The 22,752-nt window shown below is 44.8% G+C and overlaps 1 protein-coding gene across 3 annotated transcripts in view; it reads right to left on the minus strand.

Moving 5' to 3' along the window:
- TSPAN2 (tetraspanin 2) overlaps positions 1-22,752 on the minus strand; it is a 78,075-nt gene that overhangs the window by 28,543 nt on the left and 26,780 nt on the right. The window contains exons 3-8 of one of the 3 annotated variants that reach the window (XM_074977817.1): positions 14,704-14,801; positions 14,165-14,239; positions 13,120-13,218; positions 11,384-11,455; positions 10,309-10,392; positions 490-3,791 (exon numbers count right to left, since the gene is read on the minus strand). In XM_074977817.1, the coding sequence (XP_074833918.1) occupies positions 3,687-3,791; positions 10,309-10,392; positions 11,384-11,455; positions 13,120-13,218; positions 14,165-14,239; positions 14,704-14,801 (533 nt within the window). In that variant the 3' untranslated portion in view covers positions 490-3,686. Of the gene's footprint in view, positions 1-489; positions 7,553-10,308; positions 10,393-11,383; positions 11,456-13,119; positions 13,219-14,164; positions 14,240-14,703; positions 14,802-22,752 lie in introns of those variants that run through there. The other 2 variants (XM_074977818.1, XM_074977819.1) reach the window with 2 other exon arrangements.

Genomic DNA, 22,752 nt, shown 5'->3' on the forward strand with positions numbered 1-22,752 from the left:
AAATTGACATGGCTCATCCAGACGGGGCTCCTTTTCGAACAGACCCTGCCTACTTCGAAGTTCCCTTTTTCCTATGAGCAGATGGGAATAAGGGGACTTCGAAGTAGGCAGGGTCCTTTCGAAAAGGAACCCCGTCTGGACGAGCCGCGCCAATTTCGAAGTGCCGCGGCCGCCCACATGCTAATGAGGTGCTGAATATGTATTTCAGCGCTTCATTAGTGAACTTCGGAATGGCTATTTGCATGGCCATTTTGAAGTTTTTGGCTAGTGTAGACACAGCCAAAATTATGTAGTAACAGAGCTGGTCCTATTAGTCTGTATCTTAACAAAAGAAACTAGCAGTCATGTAGCAATTTAAAGTGTAACAAAATAATTTATTAGGTGTTTGCTTTTGTGGGGTAGACCCACTTCAGATCTGGAGATAGTGCACTATTTCCATTCAAATTACATAGCTCACATCGACTTGCATCTGTAGTGTAGATCTGCGATTAGAGCAAATGCTCTAAAATAAGATTACCTGGACAAGGAGGCTAAAAGAAGGGGGGAGACAGTTCGTAGGGAGACCAAGTTATGATTGTCCATATCCTTATAACACAAATTATGAGACTAATTAATTTCTGTAATGATATACAGTAAAAGCTGGGTTATCTGGAAGTTTAGATAACTGGCATGCTCAATTAACTGGCACTCCTTTTGTGCTGGCAGCCGCAGGCCGGCGGCAGCAGGGACAGTAAGATTCAGCTCGTCTTTGTCCAAATCTGAAGAAGTTGGTCTTACCACAAAATCTCATTACCTAATAAATATATTTGTTAGTCTTTAAGATGCTACAAGACTGCTTGTTTTTTGTTATATCGCAGCCACTCCATCCAAGTTACTTCAAACACACTTCCAGTCCTGAATTTTTCCAAACCATGTGTCCTGCAATGTCCACACAGACCATTCAGGAACATCATAATGTTCATCTGCACCTTTAAAAATCAGTACCCAACAGCCTGCCATGTTAACAGGAGTTAATCAATTCATCTCCAGAACTGGCTTGATTTAGATTAAAATAAAACAAATTTATTAACAAGACATTGGGTAAATGATGTTAATTAAAAGAAATAAAGGTAGAGGTGATTACAAACAAATGTGAAAAACAAGGATCTAAAAGTCCAAAACAGTCTTTCACTGTATAGATTTTGTTTAAGATAGTGATTGGTGTTATAAACTCTTTGTCCACCCTGGCTGACTGTCTCTCAGGCAGGACCATTCCCAGACACAGCAAGTAATGGTTCCATTTATTTTCCTAATGGAAAGATATTTGGGGTTCTTTGCCACTTATAATTGTGTACCTTCAAAATGGATTCTTCTGGAAGTTGTCCTCCCAAAATAAAGTTCATTCAAGTTGTGAGGAGAAAGACATGGAGTTCTGTTGTGGAAAACTTTCAGTGATGTTGTCTTCTCCTTACAGTACTTGCTAAAATGCAAATTGATCTGTTCTTGCCCTCTCCAATGCAAATAAATAGCCACTTTACATGTGATTGCTAATCAAGTGCAGAGACACCTGGCTGGAGGTGTTGGCTTGTCCTTTGTCTCTGAGGAACCTATTAGCCTGACTTGTCTGCTAAACATATTTTATCTTCACATTCCCTTGATATTTTGCTGTCCCTTGGGCATTTACCATACATGTACCATACAAGACTAGTAATGAGAAGTACATTATCAGTTTTCCAGTGGTACCACATAGGACATATAGCAGACACAATTTATAACAATCAACGGAGGTACACTGAATTAGGCCAACAAACTCACTACCAGCAGTGACCTCCTGGCCATCCAGCAAATGGATGTGTTTAGAGTCAGTCTCCTCTTAAATGAATACAGCTAATATGCTGCAGGGTGGGAGGGGAGAGAATCATTCAAAATACATATTTCAATGAGAGGGAAAAACGTGGAATGCAATATTTGAGAGGAGCTAGGGGATGCTGACAGAACGAGACCCAAGTTTGTAATGTGATATAGTTGCAAAAAAGATCAAAGCAATTTTGGGCCATGTATATAATCATCATGTAAGGAAACAGGGAGGTGGCATTCATCGCTAGACAGGTGTCATGTGACCAACCACACCTGATATACTGCAGGCAGATCTCGTCACCATGTGATCCAACACACCACAAACTGCAGGAAGTTCATAGAAAAGGAAGCTTCCTGAGTCGTGAAAGATACTCAACCCTCACTTCTGCCTCACCATTCTTGCCAGTCTCCATTTCTTACATTTTCAAACAAGTATCTTCATACTTTTTCATGTTCTGCCCCAAAGCTTGTGCAACCCTGTACATCTAAAAAGCTACCATGTCATCCTCCTGCAAACTTCTCTCTGTCACATTGGTTACAAAAACACTTGACAATGGATACCACTGTCTCGTACGTGGACCAGAATTCTCTCACTGTTTTCTTGTGCTTCTACATCTGTCCGTATCTTTCTGTTGTTTTCCTTTTTGTACTCTGATTGTAAGCCATCCTTGCCAATGACTATCTTTTTGTTCTGTTTGTATAGCACCTAGCATAGTGGGTGTCCTGCTTCATCACTAAGGCATGGTACCAATACAAATAAAAATGTGTGAAAAGCCTGAGCCCAGTTCAGGCGAGCCTCAGTTTAAGGGTTTACTGAATACAGATCTCTTCCCTCTACAACTTGACTCCTTATGTTCACCTCCTGTACTGGAAACCCATTAAACATGGTTCAAACTGCGTGCTCTTTCGGGCTGCAGGGGCTGGGGTTTGATCAAGCCAGGAAGGGGATTCACAGACTAAATGGGAACATTCAGCATCCAATATGTAGGAGGAAATACCTGAAGATCACAGCCAGAATATGAGGGGGAAGGGAAGGAACTAGGGCAAGTATATAAAAGACAGTTTACTACAATAGTCTCAGACGAGCACAGAGACTTCGATTTAGAAAGGTTAACCTCCTCTATTTTTTAATTTTACAATTTTATTAGAGTCTTGAAATTCAGTAAAGAAAAGTTGATAAAAAGCCAGTTCAGAACATGCCAAATGAAAATGAATTTCAGCAACAGTACAATCATCTGACCAATATATACTCTGAGAAAATCTCATACAGACAAATGCTCTTGGCTCTCACAGGCCCTGCATCAAGAATGCAAAGTTCCAGTCCTGTCTAATATTAGCATGAAAAATACAGGAACAAGTATTCAATATTGGAAAGGACAGTGTAAGAAACAACCCTGGTCTAGGATGGAGGTAAAGTCATGAGTATTGTAATATACCAACACAGAAAGGTAAAGGACTTGACTGGAGGACTGTGTTTTTTGTAACATATATTCAAGAATAAAAATTGAAGGAGCTGGTTAACCAACCAAAGCCTGTAAGAAGTGGGCTTTACAGAGTTCAGATAACAGCTGTTTCTTTTTCCATTCGTGATGGAATGTATTTTGTCATAAAACAATCCCCCTTGTTTCCAGTGGGATGACTGGACATGAATCATGAGTCCTTATTGCATGGGATATTCCGGGGGTCTATTCTTTCCCCTCAGGACTGCTTGGTGTCTGCAGACTACCAAAACTGGTCAGATTTTGCCCTTAAATATGTACACATTACTCCAATGAGACTTTTAGGAGCTCAGCTTCCCCCAGCCTTCTCAGACCATAATTGCTTGCTTCAAGTGTTTCTGATACCTTCCTCTAAAGCAGCTTGTAGTGGTCACTGTCAAGCGTCAGGGTACTGGTCAGAGGGAGCCCTGATCTGGTCCTCGCTGACACTTTGGAGGTTCTCAAGCATGTCCGTATCTGAAAACAGAATTGGCTTGAATCCTGATGTGCAGACTTTCTAGCACAGACTGTATGTTTTGATGGTTTTGATTCAAATGCCACAGAAGTTTACTTATTGCAGCCAAATGGAGCATGTTAGGGAGAGGATTGTGGCATCTGGCAGAAGTGCAGATTTAGACCAAAATGGGAACAGCACAACAAAAGGGTAAAAGGTGGAATGGTGGGTAATTTTCTTGCCAGATGTCCAGGTTTGGATTTATAAGATCAGTCCCTAAGTGAACTATACACAGGACAGCTATGTTTAGCCACAGATATGCCACAGAAGGGTCTAAGTCTAATTAGTTATTGCTTGTAAAACACTAGAGAAGAATCCTAATAACTACTGGAAGGGCTGAATTGCATTCTCTTGCTAGTAACCACTGGATAAGAATAAATTGCCAATCAAATAATAATATAGGATAGAGAAAACCATTACTAATGCAGAGTAACAGACTGTCATAGTAATACATGCAGTAATAGACTGGCTACAAAACAGCATCATAAAATGAGATGGGAAGCCAGCACTTTTGTTAAAGGCACTGATAGACATTTAAAACATGCTATTTATGGCCTAATACACAATAATAATCCAGAGAATTAAATCAATTACTGGTAGCATTATATTCCTGATCTGCAATACAAAGTGCATCCCATATTCCTGGATATCATTAGATCCCAGAGCACACACAACTTATGTATATTAATATGAATCCACTGTATAGAAAAATTTAATTAGAAAGCAAAGTGATTTCAATCTGAATTTATTGAAGTATTTTTCTGACTGGCAATGTTCTCTGTTTCTAAAAGGCACTTGGAAGCAAACAAGCAAGACAAATTTTTACAAGCATCAGTCCTTGTACTGGTACATCTGAAAAGCAGAAGGGAGCATCTCAGAGTGACTCCATATTGCTCTAAGTGAAGAAGGACGTCACTCTGACTATGTATTACTGTTCTGATGCAAAACAATCAGTAACAAAATAGGAGTTTTTGTGTGTTTAAAAAAAGTCATTCTACAGCATGAGAGAGATGGATCAGTCTATCTGTAGAGTAAGTGGCCTCCTGCATAAGATTAAATGAATATTACAGGGAGACATGGAAAGCCAGTATGGAACAGACTTGCCTTTCACACAGGAACAATTTATTCAGTTTTTGTTAATGAAAGATCAATGGTGCCTTCATGTCTGTCTAATGTATTATTTACAAGCCTGCTAGTCTGCAAAGACACGTTCATTTGCTCAGCAAAGGTCAACACAACTGCTTCTGTATAGCTTCCATTTTTTTATTTTCCCCTTGCTTTCTCTTTCTAGGGTGTTCCCCAGCTCCATATTACTGCCACAGGGCTCTACACTTTGGTAGATACTCTCCCCTAAAAGCGAGCTATTTTGTCAGGCCCTGAAGGCCCAACCTTAGGCCCTTGAACAATCTCCTCAGTCCCTACCTTTACACAGGACTTTCCTCTAGTCAAGTCACTGCAGAAGGATGCAAACTTCTCTCTTCTCCTTGGAGCCAGCCACACTATCTCTATATTGGCTTGAGAAGCTTAATGCTAAACACATAAATCCCTGACTGGGCAGCATGTTGCACACTCAGCTGCTTTACTTTAGTGGGACACCACTGCCTTAGGATATCAGTGATCATTCAAATGCTGCTGGTAAGCAGTTACAACTGGCAAATGTAAAGTAAAGGTAGGTGTAACACTCAAATATTACTAAAGGAACCAAAGGAAAAGTTCTAACTGTAGAATGATTTCCAGCACTAGAAGAAGCTTGAGGTGGTATACGTTTGAGGTTCTTTAGGACCATGAGGACTACACATTCTGGGGTGTATGTATTTCATGCAAATACATGCACTTAGGTGAATGCCAGGTTGGAATTAATGCCACGATATAGTGAATACCTTGAAGTCCTCTACCCTTACAGTATGTCTCAGTGGAGCAAAGACCCTATTCTAGTGAAGGCACCATATTGTTGAAGAGCAGGGACCATTTTATTAAGCTATCAATTGAGATGAACTCTTCTCCATTACACTTCTCTAACATGGATCCCAGGAAAACCTGTATTAGAGAGGCAGGATTGCGACATGATTTCATGAACAACCTTAGCACAGCCCACTTTCTAAATGTTTTGCTTGGCGACAGTCTGCTTTCCCAGATGCAATGGGCCAAAATGTAAGACTCAGTCTCTCATGTAGTTTATGGGGAGAATACTTCCAGGCTACCAAATGTTTTATAAAGAACATTCTATTGTGAATAAATAAGAAAAACTGAAATACAGACACACGCTATATAAACTCTAGCCCTGAGGTATTTCAAGGACACAGTGTAAGTCTTACATCTTTTAACTGCAAGCGTAATTGCCAATAAGAAAATTACTCTTTATGACTCTAAAAATATCCTGTTCCTACTTCCTGCCCTTATATTCGGAGGAGAGGGTAAGAGATTTGAGCTAAAAGGTCTGCTGAAGCAGTGATAGTTGCAGTAGTTCAGAACAGAGGCACAAACTAAGGAATTAAAGTGCCACTTAATTTTCTCCCTAGCAGCCTTCTTGATTTGTTGGTTTCCTAAAGCAGAGGCTGAGAAAGTCTTTGAAGACAAGATCTCCCACATCTCTGCTGCTTTTCTAGATAAACCCTCCAATCCTGACCTAGCTGCTGTGCTGTGTGGAGTTCTGTTGAGGCATTTGGCATTTACACAAGTGTAAGTCCATGCTAGCTGCTCCCAGTGTGAGGCTGGGGCTAGGGTGTCAGCTTCAGCTTTGTTCAACCCGTTATTTTGAAATTTCCACTGTAAAAAATTAAGAGGCGTTCATATACCTTTCAAATTCGTCATCGTGATTTTGCCACACAGACTGGGTTGGGAAGCCAAGGCACACTTCACCCTGGTATAAGTGACTCCACATTACCCATCAGCCTCCCATCTCTCTTGCCTTTCCTCCTTTTTCCTCGTCCTTGGGTGCCCCAAGAAACTTGCTTGGGTCAGTTCTAAACCCAACCCTACCAACACTTATGCATGTGACAGTGAAGTCAGCAGAACTACTCACAGGGAGTACATACTTCCAGGAACAGGCCCTTAGATATTAACTTGTTTGAATCAGTCCAATTATGAAATGTATTTTCTTTTAATTGTGGGGAAATCTGATCGCAAATACATGAGATGTTTTAGTTTCAAACTGACTGTTTCTCCTCCACTCATTATTGGCAAACCCGAGTTTGCTATGAAAGGGTTTCAATCCTTGTATGACAGGAGGGTTTGTGCAGTCTCACACAGCGGAGACATATGCCCACCCAATGTATGTCATACATATGCATATGCCCAGTCTGTACTTGTCTACTCTTACAGGTCCAAATGGAGACAGGCAGGTGCTTACACAATGGATATGGATGTGTAGGCATTCAGCCGTATATATGCAAAGATACTTAAAACAAATTAACATCAGGCACCACCTTCGCTTTTTTAGTTTAAGAAATTATATTAAGCCCTCATTTTGCTCATTTCAGTTTGCTGATTTAAAAGTTTTAACACAATTAATGCAATTCATAGCCTCACCAAATGGGGACTTTTCCTCTCTGTTAAAACACAGTAATTAAAAATGTATTACAATTATTACATGTGGAGAGTGCATCTTGTAACGTTTAGTTTGGAACTCCTGGAGCACAGGAATTGTGCAGTGAGAATTTCAGAGCATGTCTCTTGTATTGCGGATGGCACAGCAGAGAACCATGCTGAATATCATACCAAAGATCTAAAAGAGAAGGAATGTGATTTAGATGGTTCCACAAGATCCCTCTACTTACAAAAATAGGTTTAGTTATAAAACTGTCATTTCAGAATAATCTAATTATCTTCACAGAGGAGAACTGGTGACAGATGACTGTTCCTCTCTACAAGTCACCGGAAAGCGGACAGTTAACATGGAAGAACCTTCACCATTACTTAGCACTAAGATTGTATTTTATCACAGCAGGGTCATGAATGTTTTAAATGTTCTGCCAGCATCATCTCCTTCCCAAATATCCCAATAATGGTCCATCCTCACTAAAGGGAAGATTGAGGTCCACCTTCTGGAGTTACATTTACAATGCCTAGTAAGTAGGTGCTAAATCGAACTTACAGGACACTTGCGTCAGTGCCAGTACTCCTGCCCCTTGTCAAGAGTAAGGGAGGGTGAGGGGAGCAAATACTCCTGTTGATCTCCCATAGTGGAGATGATGTGGAAGCCCCAATTAAGGTATTTATTAATGTAGCTGGAATTGCATACCTTAATTCAACCCTCTACTGTAGTGTAGACCTGCCCCAATACTATTAATGATACTGCCATCTGCACTGAACCGAGATCAGCACTTTCATTAGTATCAAATCCAATAATGCAAAAGACGACTTCAATTCTAATTTACCCCGACATGTGGTTAAAGGAGGTCTCTGTTCATGGAATATCATGTGTACGCGTGAATAAGGTCTGCATGTAAGATAGACTAGTAGATGCAGTTTCTACAGGATACCGTGGGGACAGACAAAAAACTAAAGTCTGCATGTAATCAGAATCCAAATTTAAGCAAACGAAACTGCAGGAAAAGGTTAAAATGGAACCCAGTAAAGGGTGCTAGAGTCTTGCGTAATTCCTCCTAGTCAAAATGTAAGCTTTGAAACAGAGTTCACAGGCCCTAAGCACAGACTTCATCCATGGTTATGAGAAACCAGCAAACAATACCACTGAGTCCCTCTCAGGAAAAAGGGCGACAGCTGGCCAGCCTCACCACATGGGAGGCACCTGGACTAGCACTTGTTTCTCGTCTAACCTAGGTATCCGAGCATTATTAAGTTAATGCAGGACCATGAGGCCCTCAAGTGGCTGGCATCAGAAACCTTCTCTCACCATATCTGTGCCCCTTTCTATGGGAAGTTCTGAAGACTAAGTCCCTGTACGCAAAGCACTCTCATTCATAGGCACTGGACAGCCTTGTTATTGAGGTTTGTCCCTCCTGGCTTGCTTTCCCATATTTTCTGTGCATGGCATTACATGTTAGAAGAGTCACATTTCAGGTTGCCTGGGCTTAACTGGCTCTTATGAACTCCCCATATTGCTAAGAATGTTTAACGCCCCTTTGCTCTCTCCATCCCCACAAGTTGGGGTAGTACCATATTACTGTGCTCTTTAGTTTGACATATATGAATCCTCCCTGCACATGGGAACTTGAAGTTTGGAAACTCCAGGTCTCCATTCACTTCCTCTTCCTAAGACAAGGTAGCAATGTAATTCCTCAGGAAACTGGTTTCATCCTGTTTCTTCAAAGTGTTATTGGCTGGTGAATGAGAGGATCACAGCTGAGACAGGCTGGAAAATGCCTCTATTTCCACACCTCTGTCAGATGATGTTTACAATTGTCAGTTTTAGCACAAAAACCATTCTAGCTTCCTCACAGGGAATCCACATTGTGTCAAAACTGCTGAGGTTCGGCACCAAAATAAAACCACCCCAACAGGAGTCATATTTGGTCTTTTGCCCTCCAGAGCTGTCCCACAATGCACAGCAGAAGTGGTCACCCCTTGGTTGCAGAGATAGACCCTTCCCTTTAGGTCCCTTCTGACAGCCATTGTTATCACTGCTCCAGGACACAAAACAAATCATTATTGCACAATACACCTGCTGCTTCCCTCAATGCAAATGCAGGCAGCCATACAGAAGGTGCTCTGCAAAGTCAAGGAGGCAGGGGCTGGGATCAGGGTCTCCCTCTCTGTGCCTCAGGAATGGTTCCTTTTAGCAGCGCGCTCTCTCTCTCATGCACCCTACCCCTTACAAAATCAGGGCCATCCTTATGAATTCAGGTGACCTATGTCGCCCAAGCACTTACACCCCCGTCTCCCGCCAGGGAACAGGGCAGTTTCTTGGGGGACGTGGGGGGCAGGGGCGGCTGTGCTCAGGGCTGGGGGAAGGAACAGGCCAGGAAGGCTTGTGGAGGAACAGATGGAAGGGGGAGTGGTGCAATCTGCCAGAACTTTGGGCCAGGGGACTGGGGCCTCTGGAGGCAGCAGACAGTCAGAGCAGGAGGTAGGGAGCTGAGGGATTCTGTTGCTGGGGCCAGGGAACTGGGTCACCAGGGCTGGAAGGTGGAGCAGACGACAGAAGATTGGGACTGCCTGAGACAGCACAGTCCTCTGGCTACACTGGGCATATGCAGCATTAAAGCACTCCTTAACCTGGGGTAAAGTGGCGCCCCATGCAGCTGCATGCTCTGCATATGCCTTGGGATGGTCCTGGCCACAATGATGATTTGCTGTGTGTCCTGAAGCAGCGCATAGTGGGATAACCATCACAGTGTGCTCCCTTCATCAGAGGTGCAAGCGGTGCATATGTAAACGTGCTCTGACACCTGTGGAAAACCCAACTCTTGGAAATCTTCCCAGCTGTTCCTGCAGCAGATCTCTCACAAAATATGGATTCATGAGGCTTTAGGAATTTCTGAGAGACAGAAAAGACAATGATATGATGTGTTCACTCACTGTGATGCCAGCAATTCCAATTCCAACGATTCCAACTAAATGCAGATTAGAATTAATTAAAGTCTGTATTTCATTCAGGCAGTTCTATTAAAAACAGAACAAGAAGTTCCACTTAGCTCCTAGATAAATATATCTGTATAATTTCCCTAAAACTCCTCCTTCAGGGGCATGGAAAAGGCTAACAAAGTGATCTATATGCTAACCCACTTCTCTATGCCTTTGACCTTCTGGGCATTTCTTGCTCCCAGTGTAGCTTACTCTTCTCCCCTCATCTGAAGCATCAATAGCCTTCAAACTGACAGGAATCATCTCCTTTGTTGTCCTCATGATACTCCTTTATATACCCAGGTCCCATCTCAATGGCACCCATGCATGAGTTTTTTCACTAATATAGTTTCCCCCAAAGTTACAGCCAGCTCTGTCCAGATGTATTAAATCAGTGGAACACAGCCGTTCAGGGTAATACAGCTAACACAAAAACCAGAAATGAGAGTGCTTCCCTCATTTTAATTGGTCACATTTCTAGTGAGGCACCTCAGAGCATGGTGAAGCCAGGCACAAGCCATAATTCAATCTTCATCAGGCATTTCACCATAGACACTAACATCTAAATGCTCCTGCCACAGTTACCTGGGGAGGTGCAAAGGAGGCTGCAGACCAGGGCAGTGGATGTACACGTTTGACCCCTTCTCTCCCCTCAGCCCTCATGCTGTTCAGCTGCACAGAGCTACCCATGGCTGAGAGGGTGCTGGGACGAGTCAGGGCAGATGACTGCTTTGCCTTTTCTAAAATGACCTTATTTGCACATTTCTGGAATTTCATCTTAAATAACTCTGGTATGGAAGAACGGATTTTGGACTCCTATGAAGCCAAATGGCTCTAGTCCAAACCAGCTACTCTGAGTATCGACATAGTAGACCTGTCTCAGCTGCCTCCTTTGGGCTATAAGCATCAGTCCAATCTAGTGGTGTCATTAGCGGTATTTTTGCTTCTTGTATGTCAGAGAAACTTCAGTTACCAGCTGACGTATCTGGGGGAAAAGGTAATTAACACAATCAGCACAAAAGAAACTCACCTTGGGCAGCTGGATACCCTCTGGACAGGTGGGCTTCACCGGACTCTCACTTTCTTTACCACAGCATTGAAGCTACGCAGTTGAGAAAGAAAGAGTCAAAAAAAGGAGAAACTGTAGACTAGTTTCCTACAAAGACAATGCATTCAATGGCAGCACCTCGGCCAGTCACTAAGAGGAGAGAATAGAGACAGGCACAAATTCATCCCCTTGCACTAACTCCACTGCCTGTAATAGATTTTCTCATACACTGAATATGGTCCAAATTCTCAAAATTCCTTTAATGTCAAACTTCTGAATTCACAATGGAAATGTACGTACTAATATTCAGAAACACTGGCATAATAAAAGCTCTAGGACCAGAAGAGATTTTATGGCCCAGTTCAGACAGTCTGATCAAGAGACCTGACTGTTCAAGGCAATTCAAATCCCAGCAGTTTCTAAGCTCTTTGTCCAGGAAAGCTGAACAGTTCAAGCAGTTTGTGTAGAAATGTGGGCACCAGGCTGAAGCTACAGCAGAATACACTTAAGTCTTGCTTACAGACAGAATATGCTGTGGAGTTTGTGGCCAGGGATAAATCAACTGAACATTTCAGTGGATTTATTTTTCCAGTTTAAACATCACTGAGAAAATGCTTGAAATTCCTCTTTGGGTCATAATTAACAGCCATGGGAGAAGGACAAAAAGTTCAGAGGTTGTGAAATGTTAATTATGAAGACTGTGGGAATGATCTAAGCAGTGACAAAAGAAAGAGTTTGATCTCTAGGGGAGGCCGCATGGCCTGATGAAATGAACACAGACTTGAGCACAAATAGGGATCGAAGCTCTAATTTTGGCTTGGCTGCCGATTTCTTGTGTGGTCTGGGACAAGTGTCTCATTCTGTGTATCAGATTCCCTGGCTGAACAGTGGGAATCGTGACAGGACCTACCTGTAATACTGTTTACATCACAACGGGTCCCTGAACAGGATCTGTGTTCCATTGTGCTAGGTGCTATACCAGCAATGGGCTGCCACAAACAGCAAGTGGGCCGCCTGGGTGGCACTCCATCTTCGTGGACCGCAGTAGCCCACAGCCCACTGGAGTTCCAACTGCAGCCTGCAGCCCATCTGCCCAGTTTCCCCACATGCCTTTGATGCAATGGAGCCTTGCACTGGACAGTCGCATTTCCTACCCTTTCCCTTCCCTCCCAGCACTTTCCGTGAGCCACAAAGTGCCTGATTTGCACTCCATCCCCACTCCTCCCTCTTCTCTCCAGAGCTCGAACAGCCAGCCACGTACAGCTGATTCCACGTGACTCCCACAGTCAGTGAGCAACAGGTAACACAAATAACTCCCCGTGTAGAAAAGCCCTTCAATAGCTGGTGCCTTTAAATGCCATTTAATTCAGAAATTTCCTGCACATTCTGATTTTTTTCATATTATGTTTGCCTATTTATAGATTTTAAACCAGAAGGGATCAAAATGGCGATGTGGTCTTACCTCTTGTACAAAAGCCCACAGAATTTCACTCAGAAATGGAAGGTCTGTCAGTTTTCAATTCCAGTGTTAGAACTTACCTGTGATTTGAGCCCAGGACTTCTGGCACCTCCACAGCAATCAGCATATATTTGAGCTGCCAGGTCACTTTTAAACAATTCTAATTCCTTCAGGGCCCGGGTGGAAGCAACCACCCTTCTGCAACCTCTGCTATACAGTTCCACTTTGAGGACTGTTTAATCTCACACAGGTTACTCACAGCTGTGTGCAGCTGAATGAGAGTTTTGTTGCTCTTCCCCATGTCCATCACATAATCATTATAAGCGTCATCATAAATGTTCTGGATCTCCTGTACTGCCTGTGGAAATCAGACAAATCCAATGAGTAATGAATTGGAGACTGCATAGGGCCTATCAAGTCCTACTCCAAGCTCAATACAGATCCCTCCCTGGTTCCACGCTCCAGCCCCACAGGGCAATGCACGATTCCTCTGTTATTTTATCTCTAGTGATCTGGTGGAGTGAAATCGAAACAGAAAGTACTCCAGGATAGTAGGACTCTCGGACTTATGAAAACTTGCACAGAACATACACTGTTTCTTTACTAAATTTCTGCAAGATACTTCGAACCCAGGAGAGGTTCACTAATAAGACACATTCATTTCTTCATGTACATTCCCCCAGAATGTCACCCATTCCTCTACAGCTCTCCAGATAGCTCTGAAGTCAACGTTACTCTCATGTACAAGGATTAGTTAGACTCTGGGATTTTCTGTTAATATGTGGGAACGGAGACGATGTCCCATTTAGAAGCCCTGTATCTCAGGTTCACGACAAAATGAGTTCTCCTAATCTAGAGCAGCATTTCTTAAAACTATGTTCTGCAGAACACTAGTGTTTCTTGAACAACTCACAGGTGTGCTGTGTTAGGAAAAATACACTGATGGTATACCTTTTCTGTTATTAAAGCCAGACACAATGTTCCTTCTTCATTGCTATGATACCAGGTTAAATTACTTCATTGTGGTTTTGCTGTATATTTTGCTGTTTGTTTTTGTTTTGTTTTTTGGTTTGACAACAATTTGTTTTGACGAAAATGTTCATACGTATTCCACATTAGAAACATTGTTGTTTGGTGTTCCTTGGTCTCAAAAAGCTTAAGAAACACTGGTCTAGAGGATCACAAAGTCGTCCTGTTACTGTGGAATCCTTCCCTCAAATCCTTTTCTTTACCTGACCCCTTCAGATCAGTAAGTAGCAGGAATCCCAAACCAGCCCATAAAAATCAGCATCACCGCTACTCACCACTTTTTTGCCTATAAATGCAAACACTCCAGCAGTGACTTCAGCAGCAAATATCACCATCAAGCAGGCAAAAAACTGCAGAGTAGAAACAAAGTCTGTACTAGTTTAATTTACATCAGGCCCTTTATACAAACTCTGCATCCCAGAGCCTTCCACAAGGCCCGATAACACAGAACAGCTGAGGGAGACAGGTGGTAGGAAGCAAAGGAGAAGGGGAGTTGTTTTCAGATTAGATTTTCAATAAGATAAAGGTCTGATGAGGTGGAAACAGTGGCAGGGAGTTTGCCACAGATAGGGAAAGTGGCAGAGGAGGCAGCTGCAGAGTCAAGCTAGCAAAGGGATAATCATATGCATGCAAGCTCTTGAATGGAACCTGCTGGAGAGGCTGGATTAATAAAGTGGTTGCCCATTATGAGGAGTAAAATTAAGTTACTGATCTGTGACCTAAAAGCTGTTCCTACCAGTGATGCAATGGTGCACTCCTGAAGGAGATTTCATAACCTTCAACAGAGGGATTTGCCATCAAGCCTGTTACTTACTGCTCCAAGAAGGCACTGAGACTCCCACGCTGCTCCACAGCACCCAAAAAATCCAACTGTCATCATCAGCGCCCCTGCTCCCACCAGCACATACAACCCTGTGGAGAAACCAGAACCAGCTCATCTCAGAAGAGTTCAACCAGAATAGTCTCTCCAAGCATTTCCTCGCTTTTCCTGGAAGGGAGAAACATGTTATCTGGCCTCAGTTCTGTGTTTGTGCCCTGGTGGACAGTTCCCTCCATCTCAACAGCTCCTCTGCAGGGACACTGTGTCCCCTAAAGGGAGCCATCTACCTCCTTACATCTCCTAAGGAAGCACCACAAAGCCAGCATGAAAAGGCTTCACCATGCCATATCTCCTGTATTGAAAGCTGCAAAGTCCAGCAAGAATTCCACCGCCCACCCATGAGCATGGCGTTTTATACATCACATCATCTTACAACTAGTCACCACCAAATGAGGAGCAGGAAGTACAATCCTCTGAAGTCAGCACTGCTGAGGATAATACCTCCCAGGAGGATGGTCTCTGTGGAGCAGAAAACCTTTTCAACATAGAATTCCTGTGACACTGCAGCACCTGACCTGGTCTCTAAAGGGACACCTCCCTGCTAAAGCTTATGAGCTTGGTTTTGCCATCTGGCACAGTGGGCAGTTGGGAAGCACCAGAAAACCATGCTGCTGGGATGGCACAGCACAATGCTAGCATAACACTGTGCCTCCCTCATACGGGAAAGATCAGGTTTTATTGCATGGTGCTGTTGCTAGCAGCAGTATTTCAGCTTCAGAGGATATTGCAGGTTCTGACGGCTACTGGAAATGAAAAGGTGCATGGGGCCTATTGGAAAACTCACTTCCCAGGAGAAATGGAAGGAGATAATCAAATTACAGCTCCTTACGATAAAGATGGGTGATAAAAAGTCAAGGAGCCCTAAGCTGTTGCTGCAGGTCAGCCACTGTGAATCCCAATGCTGAGAGCTACTTTCACAGAGATGGGACATCTCTCAATAGGTCACTGAATACACAAGGTGCTTCTCTGGAATGTGGCCTCTCTCCTGCACACTAAGTAGCATAGGCACTAGTGCTCTGGATGATAGGCAAGCTCCAGACCCATTAACAAACAAATGCCCTTGTAGCATACTCATGCAGATGCCAAAATGTGAGACACTGAGAGGTAAGAAAGATTCATGTCACCAGCATGTGAAAAGCCAAACAGTTTTATCCACAACGTTGACAGCACAAGCAGCATGTGTGTTAGACTAGGCAGTGTCACAAAGAAAGAGACAAACCATGGTCAGACAGTTTGGGGAAGTGGTTCCACATGGGAGGGATGAGCAGTCTACACCTCACAGTCCAAGAGTCTCTCAAACTGCAGCAGCCCCCCTTGCAGGGTGTGTTGCCCGCAGACAGATTTCACGTCACCCTCCATGTCAGCAGACTAGATCTGAGTCACCTATAGTGTCTGGTTGGAACGATGAACTGTCTCTTTAGTTCAGCTGGCTGTGTGCAGCACATGCTTCTGACAGAATGTGAGAATGGCGGGTAGGGACGAAAGTGACAAATTTCTCATCGGTACAGGAGGTTGGGAGGTGCAATGTGATAATATCTGTAAGGCACTTAAGTGTGGGGTGGAGTGCAGAGAGCTCTGGGCAGGGGACTGGGGTGTGCAATGGGCAGGAGTCAGTATTGGGGGTGTGAAGAAGGGCTCAGGGCAGAGTCTTGGGGAGGTGCAGGAGTTAGGGCTGTGGGTTGGGGAGTGAGGAGTCAGGGTCTGGAGGTGAGACGGGGGCTCACAGTGGAGGACTGGGTGTGTGGGTGCAGGAATCAAGGTTGAGGACATGGGGTTGCTCAGGACAGTGGATTAGGGTATGTGGGAAGTGCATGGAGGCAAAGACACCATTTAGGGAGAGTGGGGAAGCTGAACACCACCGATTCCTATCAGCGCTGCTCGTTTTTTGCAGTTCCCTTCCCATGACTGTCAGGGAGTGCTCACAGTGTGGGTCACTCACTCCTCTGCCCATTCCTCACACCAGCCAGGAGGGAGAAGAATGCTGGAACACCACGCTTTCCTCTGGCTCCCTCACAGAGATGGACAGGGAACAGTACGCAACATTGACAGGAAAATGGGGGAAGCCCCCCTGCCATCCCTATCAGGCTCACCAAGGTAGGGGCTCAGGGCTGGGGCAGTCCCAGACTGGTAAGGAGCATGCCCAGCCAGCCCCTTTTACCTATGTGCTGCTTAGCATAGCAGGCTGCAGAAGAGCTCCAGGAGCCCGTCTCGGAGCGCACCACTCCACCTTCTGCAGTGGAGCACCCCAGCCAGCTCTCACCCGACCTGCACAGTGCCTTACTTTCACTGCTGCTGGTGGGTACTATCCAGGACTGTGGTTAGCATCTTCTCTTGGACTTGCTGCCAGAAGAGCCTGGGTCCATCTGGCCAAAGGAGAGCTGAATGGAAAGAATCTTTATGGCCTGAAGAGTGGTCAAAAACAGTAGCAATCATAAAATGTAATAGACCACTGAGTATGGCAAGGTGCCTTGGGGTCAGGTCAGGGCTACCCTGCCAGTGCAGGTCAGGTGGGGAGAAGAGGGACACACCGCAGAATGGCCCGGCCCCTAGCACTGAGGCACACAGGCTTGGGACCAGAGACATGTAAAACTCAACTGTCCAGAGTACAGGGCTATAGAACATATTGCAGTGATCATTTCTGCCTCACCCTGAGAGCTAGCCAGCTTTTACCATCTCCAGTATCTCGGGGCACCTCTAAGTGGCATGAGGTCACTTACAACGTTTTGTGTTCTAGATGTTAACTGGGCCGGAGGGAAGCAAGTGGTGGGTGGCTGCCTCTTCAGGGCAGAGATCACATCCTATTTACATTTATAAATGGTTTACTAATGGATGGATTAGAATTCAGCCTGGCTTCAGGATTGCAGTCAGAGCACAAACACAGTGCCTGTTACTCAACGCAGCCTGCGATGTTTTGTCCCCAAGCTGTCCTGCACAGCATGGTGGTACTCTAGCTTTTGATATGTCTGCATGGAGCGTGGGGACTCAACTGTACCTAATGCACAGTGAATGCTAAAATCAGCCGGCAGCACTCTGTCCCATGCAATGTGTAGGGGATGCCAAGGTCTGTCATCCCACTAGAGGGCATGTTAACCCTGCTCTCCATCCAATGGACAAATGGTCAGAATGCTTTTATTGTTTTTTCTCATTTAACATTTCTGCCATTCACATAGCTGCCAGCGCTGAATGCTTACCAGGCCCTGCCACCTCCATACTCAGAGACCCTATAGAAATGTAGCCTGCTTATCCAGGAGCAAGGGAAGATCTCCCTGACATGGCACGGCACTGTGATTAAAGAGCCATGCCTGAGGGTCCCAAATCCTGACAGCTTTTCTGTCTCTCTCCCTCTGTAATATTAGTATCAAGGGTACAGTATAAATCCTTCTAAAAGCCAGTAACTACATTATTTCTGTGGCAATAACTGAAATGTTAATGGAGGAGCAGCTGCCCTAGCTTTGTACAGCAGAGAAGATGGATTTGATGAACATGGTGGGAGTTCAAAGATGCTGAATTTAACAGCCTCTTAGCACCATGCAGCTTATGATTTACCTAAAACCTTTGCATAATTCATGCCATTGTAAGTGGACATTGCAACAAGGTTGTTTTCATTGGGATTAAGGTGGGAATGTACATGGGTTTGAACAGAGCTCATCTCCATGCATCAGATGTGCAGTAAGCCTATTATCTGCCACACGCCTCAAGAACATTGTTCATCTTCATCTGACAAGGCGATGCATACAGTGTACGTGGCTACATAAATGTCCCAGACCCGGCTCTGTATGTTACCTTCTTCCCCCTTCACTAGTTATTGAACATCTTGACTAAGGTCATTCATGTTTCCCTTGATGTTTCCTCTAACTAGATTGGAGAAGGTTCTTTGGGGCTTGGAGCTCTGACCTCCTTGAAGAGTCCCAACTGCAGATGATTTGGTCTTGCTTCAGTGCCAAAAGTTTTTAGCATTTTACAAATGACTCACAGCGAAACTGCGACCTCTCATCAGTGCTTCCCCTTTAAGGCATGTTACAGGAAGTGCCTCACACCACGCTTGCTAAATAAGTCTGTCAGTTCCCAAGCTAGCCTGATCTGGTGGCTGCAAGGGGCTGTGCCAGCCCAAGAGAAGCCACCTTCATACTCTTCCCATTCAGGAGATTTCACCCCAGAACACATCCCTGCTCTTTCAGAGACTACTGATGGATGACATGCACACAGCTGCCTCTAGCTGGCAATCAGTAGTAAGAGAAATATTAAAAAAACCCCAAAACCAAAATAGGTTTTAAATATCTTTGATCCATGTGCACATAACACCAAATCTTTGATCACTGGAGGGAAGAATGGGTGGATGTCCTGCAATGGACGGGGGACAGACTAGATTGTGAATAGGGAACTTCTTCTGCGTTGGAGGCCACAGACCCACAAGGGGGCAAAAAAATCCAGTTGGGAGCTACACACAAATGAGAAATAAAAAACAGGAAGAAAACCTTCATTTACCTGGAACCCAAGTAAGGAAGGGAATAAACCCTCACAGATGTGGCCCTCAACCGAGATTTAAAAAAAAAAACAAAAAAAGTCACACTCATCTCACTCCCATTGCACTCCAGCCTCTTGGGGCAGGAAAGGCACCAAAGCTTCCCCACGGGCTGGGTTAAATCTTCTGGAGGCCCAAGGCTAGTAGATTTTGTGAGGCCTACCCACCAGCCTCTGGATAGGGCCAAAGTGAGGGGCTCAGTGTGCAGGAGGGGGCTGCTGGAGGTTCAGGGTCTGGGCAGAAGGGGTCAAAATCACCTACCTGGTGCAGCTCCCAGAGGGCACAGGTGGCTCTGTGCCACCATAGCTGCAGACACTGCCTCCCCACCTCTCCCACTGGCCAGAATTCCTGCCCAATGGGAGTTATAGGGGTTGGTACCTGCAAGCAGCTCAGGGACAGAACTTCCCTGTGGAGCTATTCCCAGAGCTGCTTCCTCCTCCTACCAGGCAGAGCCCATAGGCCAGCCACAGACAGTCCATGACTTGCATTGATCCAGCCGGTGAGGCTCAGAGCTCCCTCCCCAACAGTGGGAAGCTGCTGCTGGTGCTCCAGCCACATGTAGGAGGGCACGGATTCATGTAGCTCAAGTAGTGGCTCTGCATACTTGCAGGGGAAGGAGCCCCGAGTCTCATGGGCCAGATCAAGGCAAGCTATGGGCTGCATCTGGCCCATGGATCATACATTCCCCATCTCTGGACTAGATATCACAGTGGTCCCTTCTGGCCTTACAACTGCCTGAAAACAAATTCAGCCCTTCCCCTCCCAACATGCAGGTCTGCAACTGGTGTGACAGGCCTCCAGGAGACAGCCAGGCCCAGGGTCTCTCAGCTGGAAGGTGACTTACTGGGAAGATGTGAGAGAGATAAGACAGTACCAGACTCCCGTGAGATGGCGTTACCTGGTCCTTGCACCTGAACAGGAGGAGCTTTGCCATGACGGAGTGATGGAGGTAGAAACAGAGATATGTCTGTGCACCAAACACAGAGCAGTCCGGGGACAAGGCCTCCTCCAGCTTAGACACAGCAACATGTTCCTGCTAAAGAGCAAGGCAGAACTCTGGGTGAAGGGGGAGGGCAGCGAGACGGTGTGGGAATGCGATAGCTGCTGCCACTGAATCGACAGGCAGTATGGGAAACAGCACTGAAAAGAACCCACACCCCCTCATTCTCCTGAATAGAGACACAGGCCTTGACATACGTCGTCTTTCATATTCACTGGGAGAAACCCCACTGAAATGACTGGAGTTTGACCCATCTCCGATCGATGATCTCATCCTAACACAATCAGTGCCATAAAGACCTGGATCATCTGTAACTCAAGCTACGGAAGAGGCCCATTGAGGCTCATGCCTTTCAAGGAGGCCAGGAGGCATGGGAAACCACCTCCATCTTCAGCTTCTACTACCCCGAGCCTCGAAGACTTGGAGGTCACTTATATGGCACCCACATCAGAGCAAAAGCAAAAGCATGAAAATGAGTACATGGGCCATGAAGTGTTGGGTGTCTGAGTGTCAGACAAAGGTGGGATAAAGTCAGATAAACCGAAGTAAAGATTCACTCAATAAGAGTTAAATGGCAGATGAAGGCAAAAAGAACCAGTTTCAGGTTGACAAGTTTCCGAATGACTCCTCTGAACCACAGCTCTTCCTGTATATACCTGTTGTGTGCAGCTAAGATACCACCTCTACGCAGGAGGAAATGAAATCAGCACTGGTTGGGTTCCGTAGGTGAGAGTGTTTGTTTGGACTCCAAGACCAGGCTGTTCACATTACCTCCTTTTGGAACTCCACACCTACTATTCGCTGATCTCTGTCAGTGCTGAGCGCCCAACTCTACTCACGAGAGCACAGCAAGGACAGATCTGACCACATGCTGAGTCCCTTGCTGCTTGTTTGGTGCCATAGCGCACTTCAGTGCTTCACTTTACATGCTGAGGCAGACGCCTGCATGAAGATAAAGAACCTAATATAGAATCATAGAATACTAGGACTGGAAGGGACCTTGAGAGGTCATTGAGTCCAGCCCCCTGCCCTCATGGCAGGACCAAGCACCGTCTAGACCATCCCTGATAGATGTCTATCTAACCTGTTCTTAAATATCTCCAGAGAGGGACATTCCACAACCTCTCTAGTCAATTTATTCCAGGGTTTCACCACCCTGACAGTTAAGAGCTTTTTCCTAACATCCAACCTAAAACTCCCTTGCTGCAGTTTAAGCCCATTGCTTCTTGTTCTATCCTCAGAGGCCGAGAAGAACACGTTTTCTCCCTCCTCCTCATGACACCCTTTTAGGTACCTGAAAACCGCTATCATGTCCCCCCTCAATCTTCTTTTTTCCAAATTAAACAAGCCCAATTCTTTCAGCCTTTCTTCATAGGTCATGTTCTCTAGACCTTTGCTCATTCTTGTTGCTCTTTTCTGGACCCATTCCAACTTCTCCACATCTTTCTTGAAATGGGGTGCCCAGAACTGGACACAATACTCCAACTGAGGCCTAACCAGGACAGAGTAGAGCAGAAGAATGACTTCTCGTGTTTTGTTCACAACACACCTGTTAATGCATCCCAAAATCATGTTTGCTTTTTTTGAAACAGCATCACACTGTTGACTCATATTTAGCTTGTAGTCCACTATAACCTCCAGATCCCTTTCTGCTGTAGTCATTCTGAGACAGTCTCACCCCATTCTGTGTGTGTGAAACTGGTTGTTCCTTCCTAAGTGGAGCACTTTGCATTTGTCTTTATTAAACTTCATCCTCTTTACCTCAGACCTTTTCTCCAATGTGTCCCGATCATTTTGAATTTTGACCCTATCCTCCAAAGCAGCTGCAACCCCTCCTAGCTTGGTATCATCTGCAAACTTAATAGGTGTACTTTCTATGCCAATATCTAAATAGTTGATAAAGATATTGAACCGAACCGGTCCCAAACCAGACCCCTGTGGTACTCCACTTGTTACACTTTTCCAGCAGGATTGAGAACCATTAATAACTACTCTGAGTATGGTTTTCCAGCCAGTTTTGCACTCACCTTATAGTAGCCTCATCTAAGTTGTATTTGCCTGGTTTATTGATAAGAATATCATGCGAGACTGTATCAAATGCCTTACTAAAGTCAAGGTACACCACATCCCCCGCTTCTCCCTTATTCACAGGTCTCGTTATCCTATCAAAGAAAGCTATCAGATTGATTTGACATGATTTGTTCTTTACATATCCATGCTGGCTGTTCCCTATCACCTTACCACCTTCCAAGTGTTTGCAGATGATTTCCTTAATTACTTGCTCCATTATCTTTCCTGGCACAGAAGTTAAACTGACTGGTCTGTAGTTTACTGCATTGTTCTTATTCCCCTTTTTATGGATGGGCACTCTATTTGCCCCTTTCCAGTCTTCTGGAATCTCTCCTCTTTCCCATGATTTTCCAAAGATGATAGCTAAAGGCTCAGATACCTCCTCCATCAG

The sequence above is a fragment of the Carettochelys insculpta genome, chromosome 26 (genome assembly GCF_033958435.1).
Source record: "Carettochelys insculpta isolate YL-2023 chromosome 26, ASM3395843v1, whole genome shotgun sequence".
Taxonomy (NCBI): Eukaryota; Metazoa; Chordata; order Testudines; family Carettochelyidae; genus Carettochelys; species Carettochelys insculpta.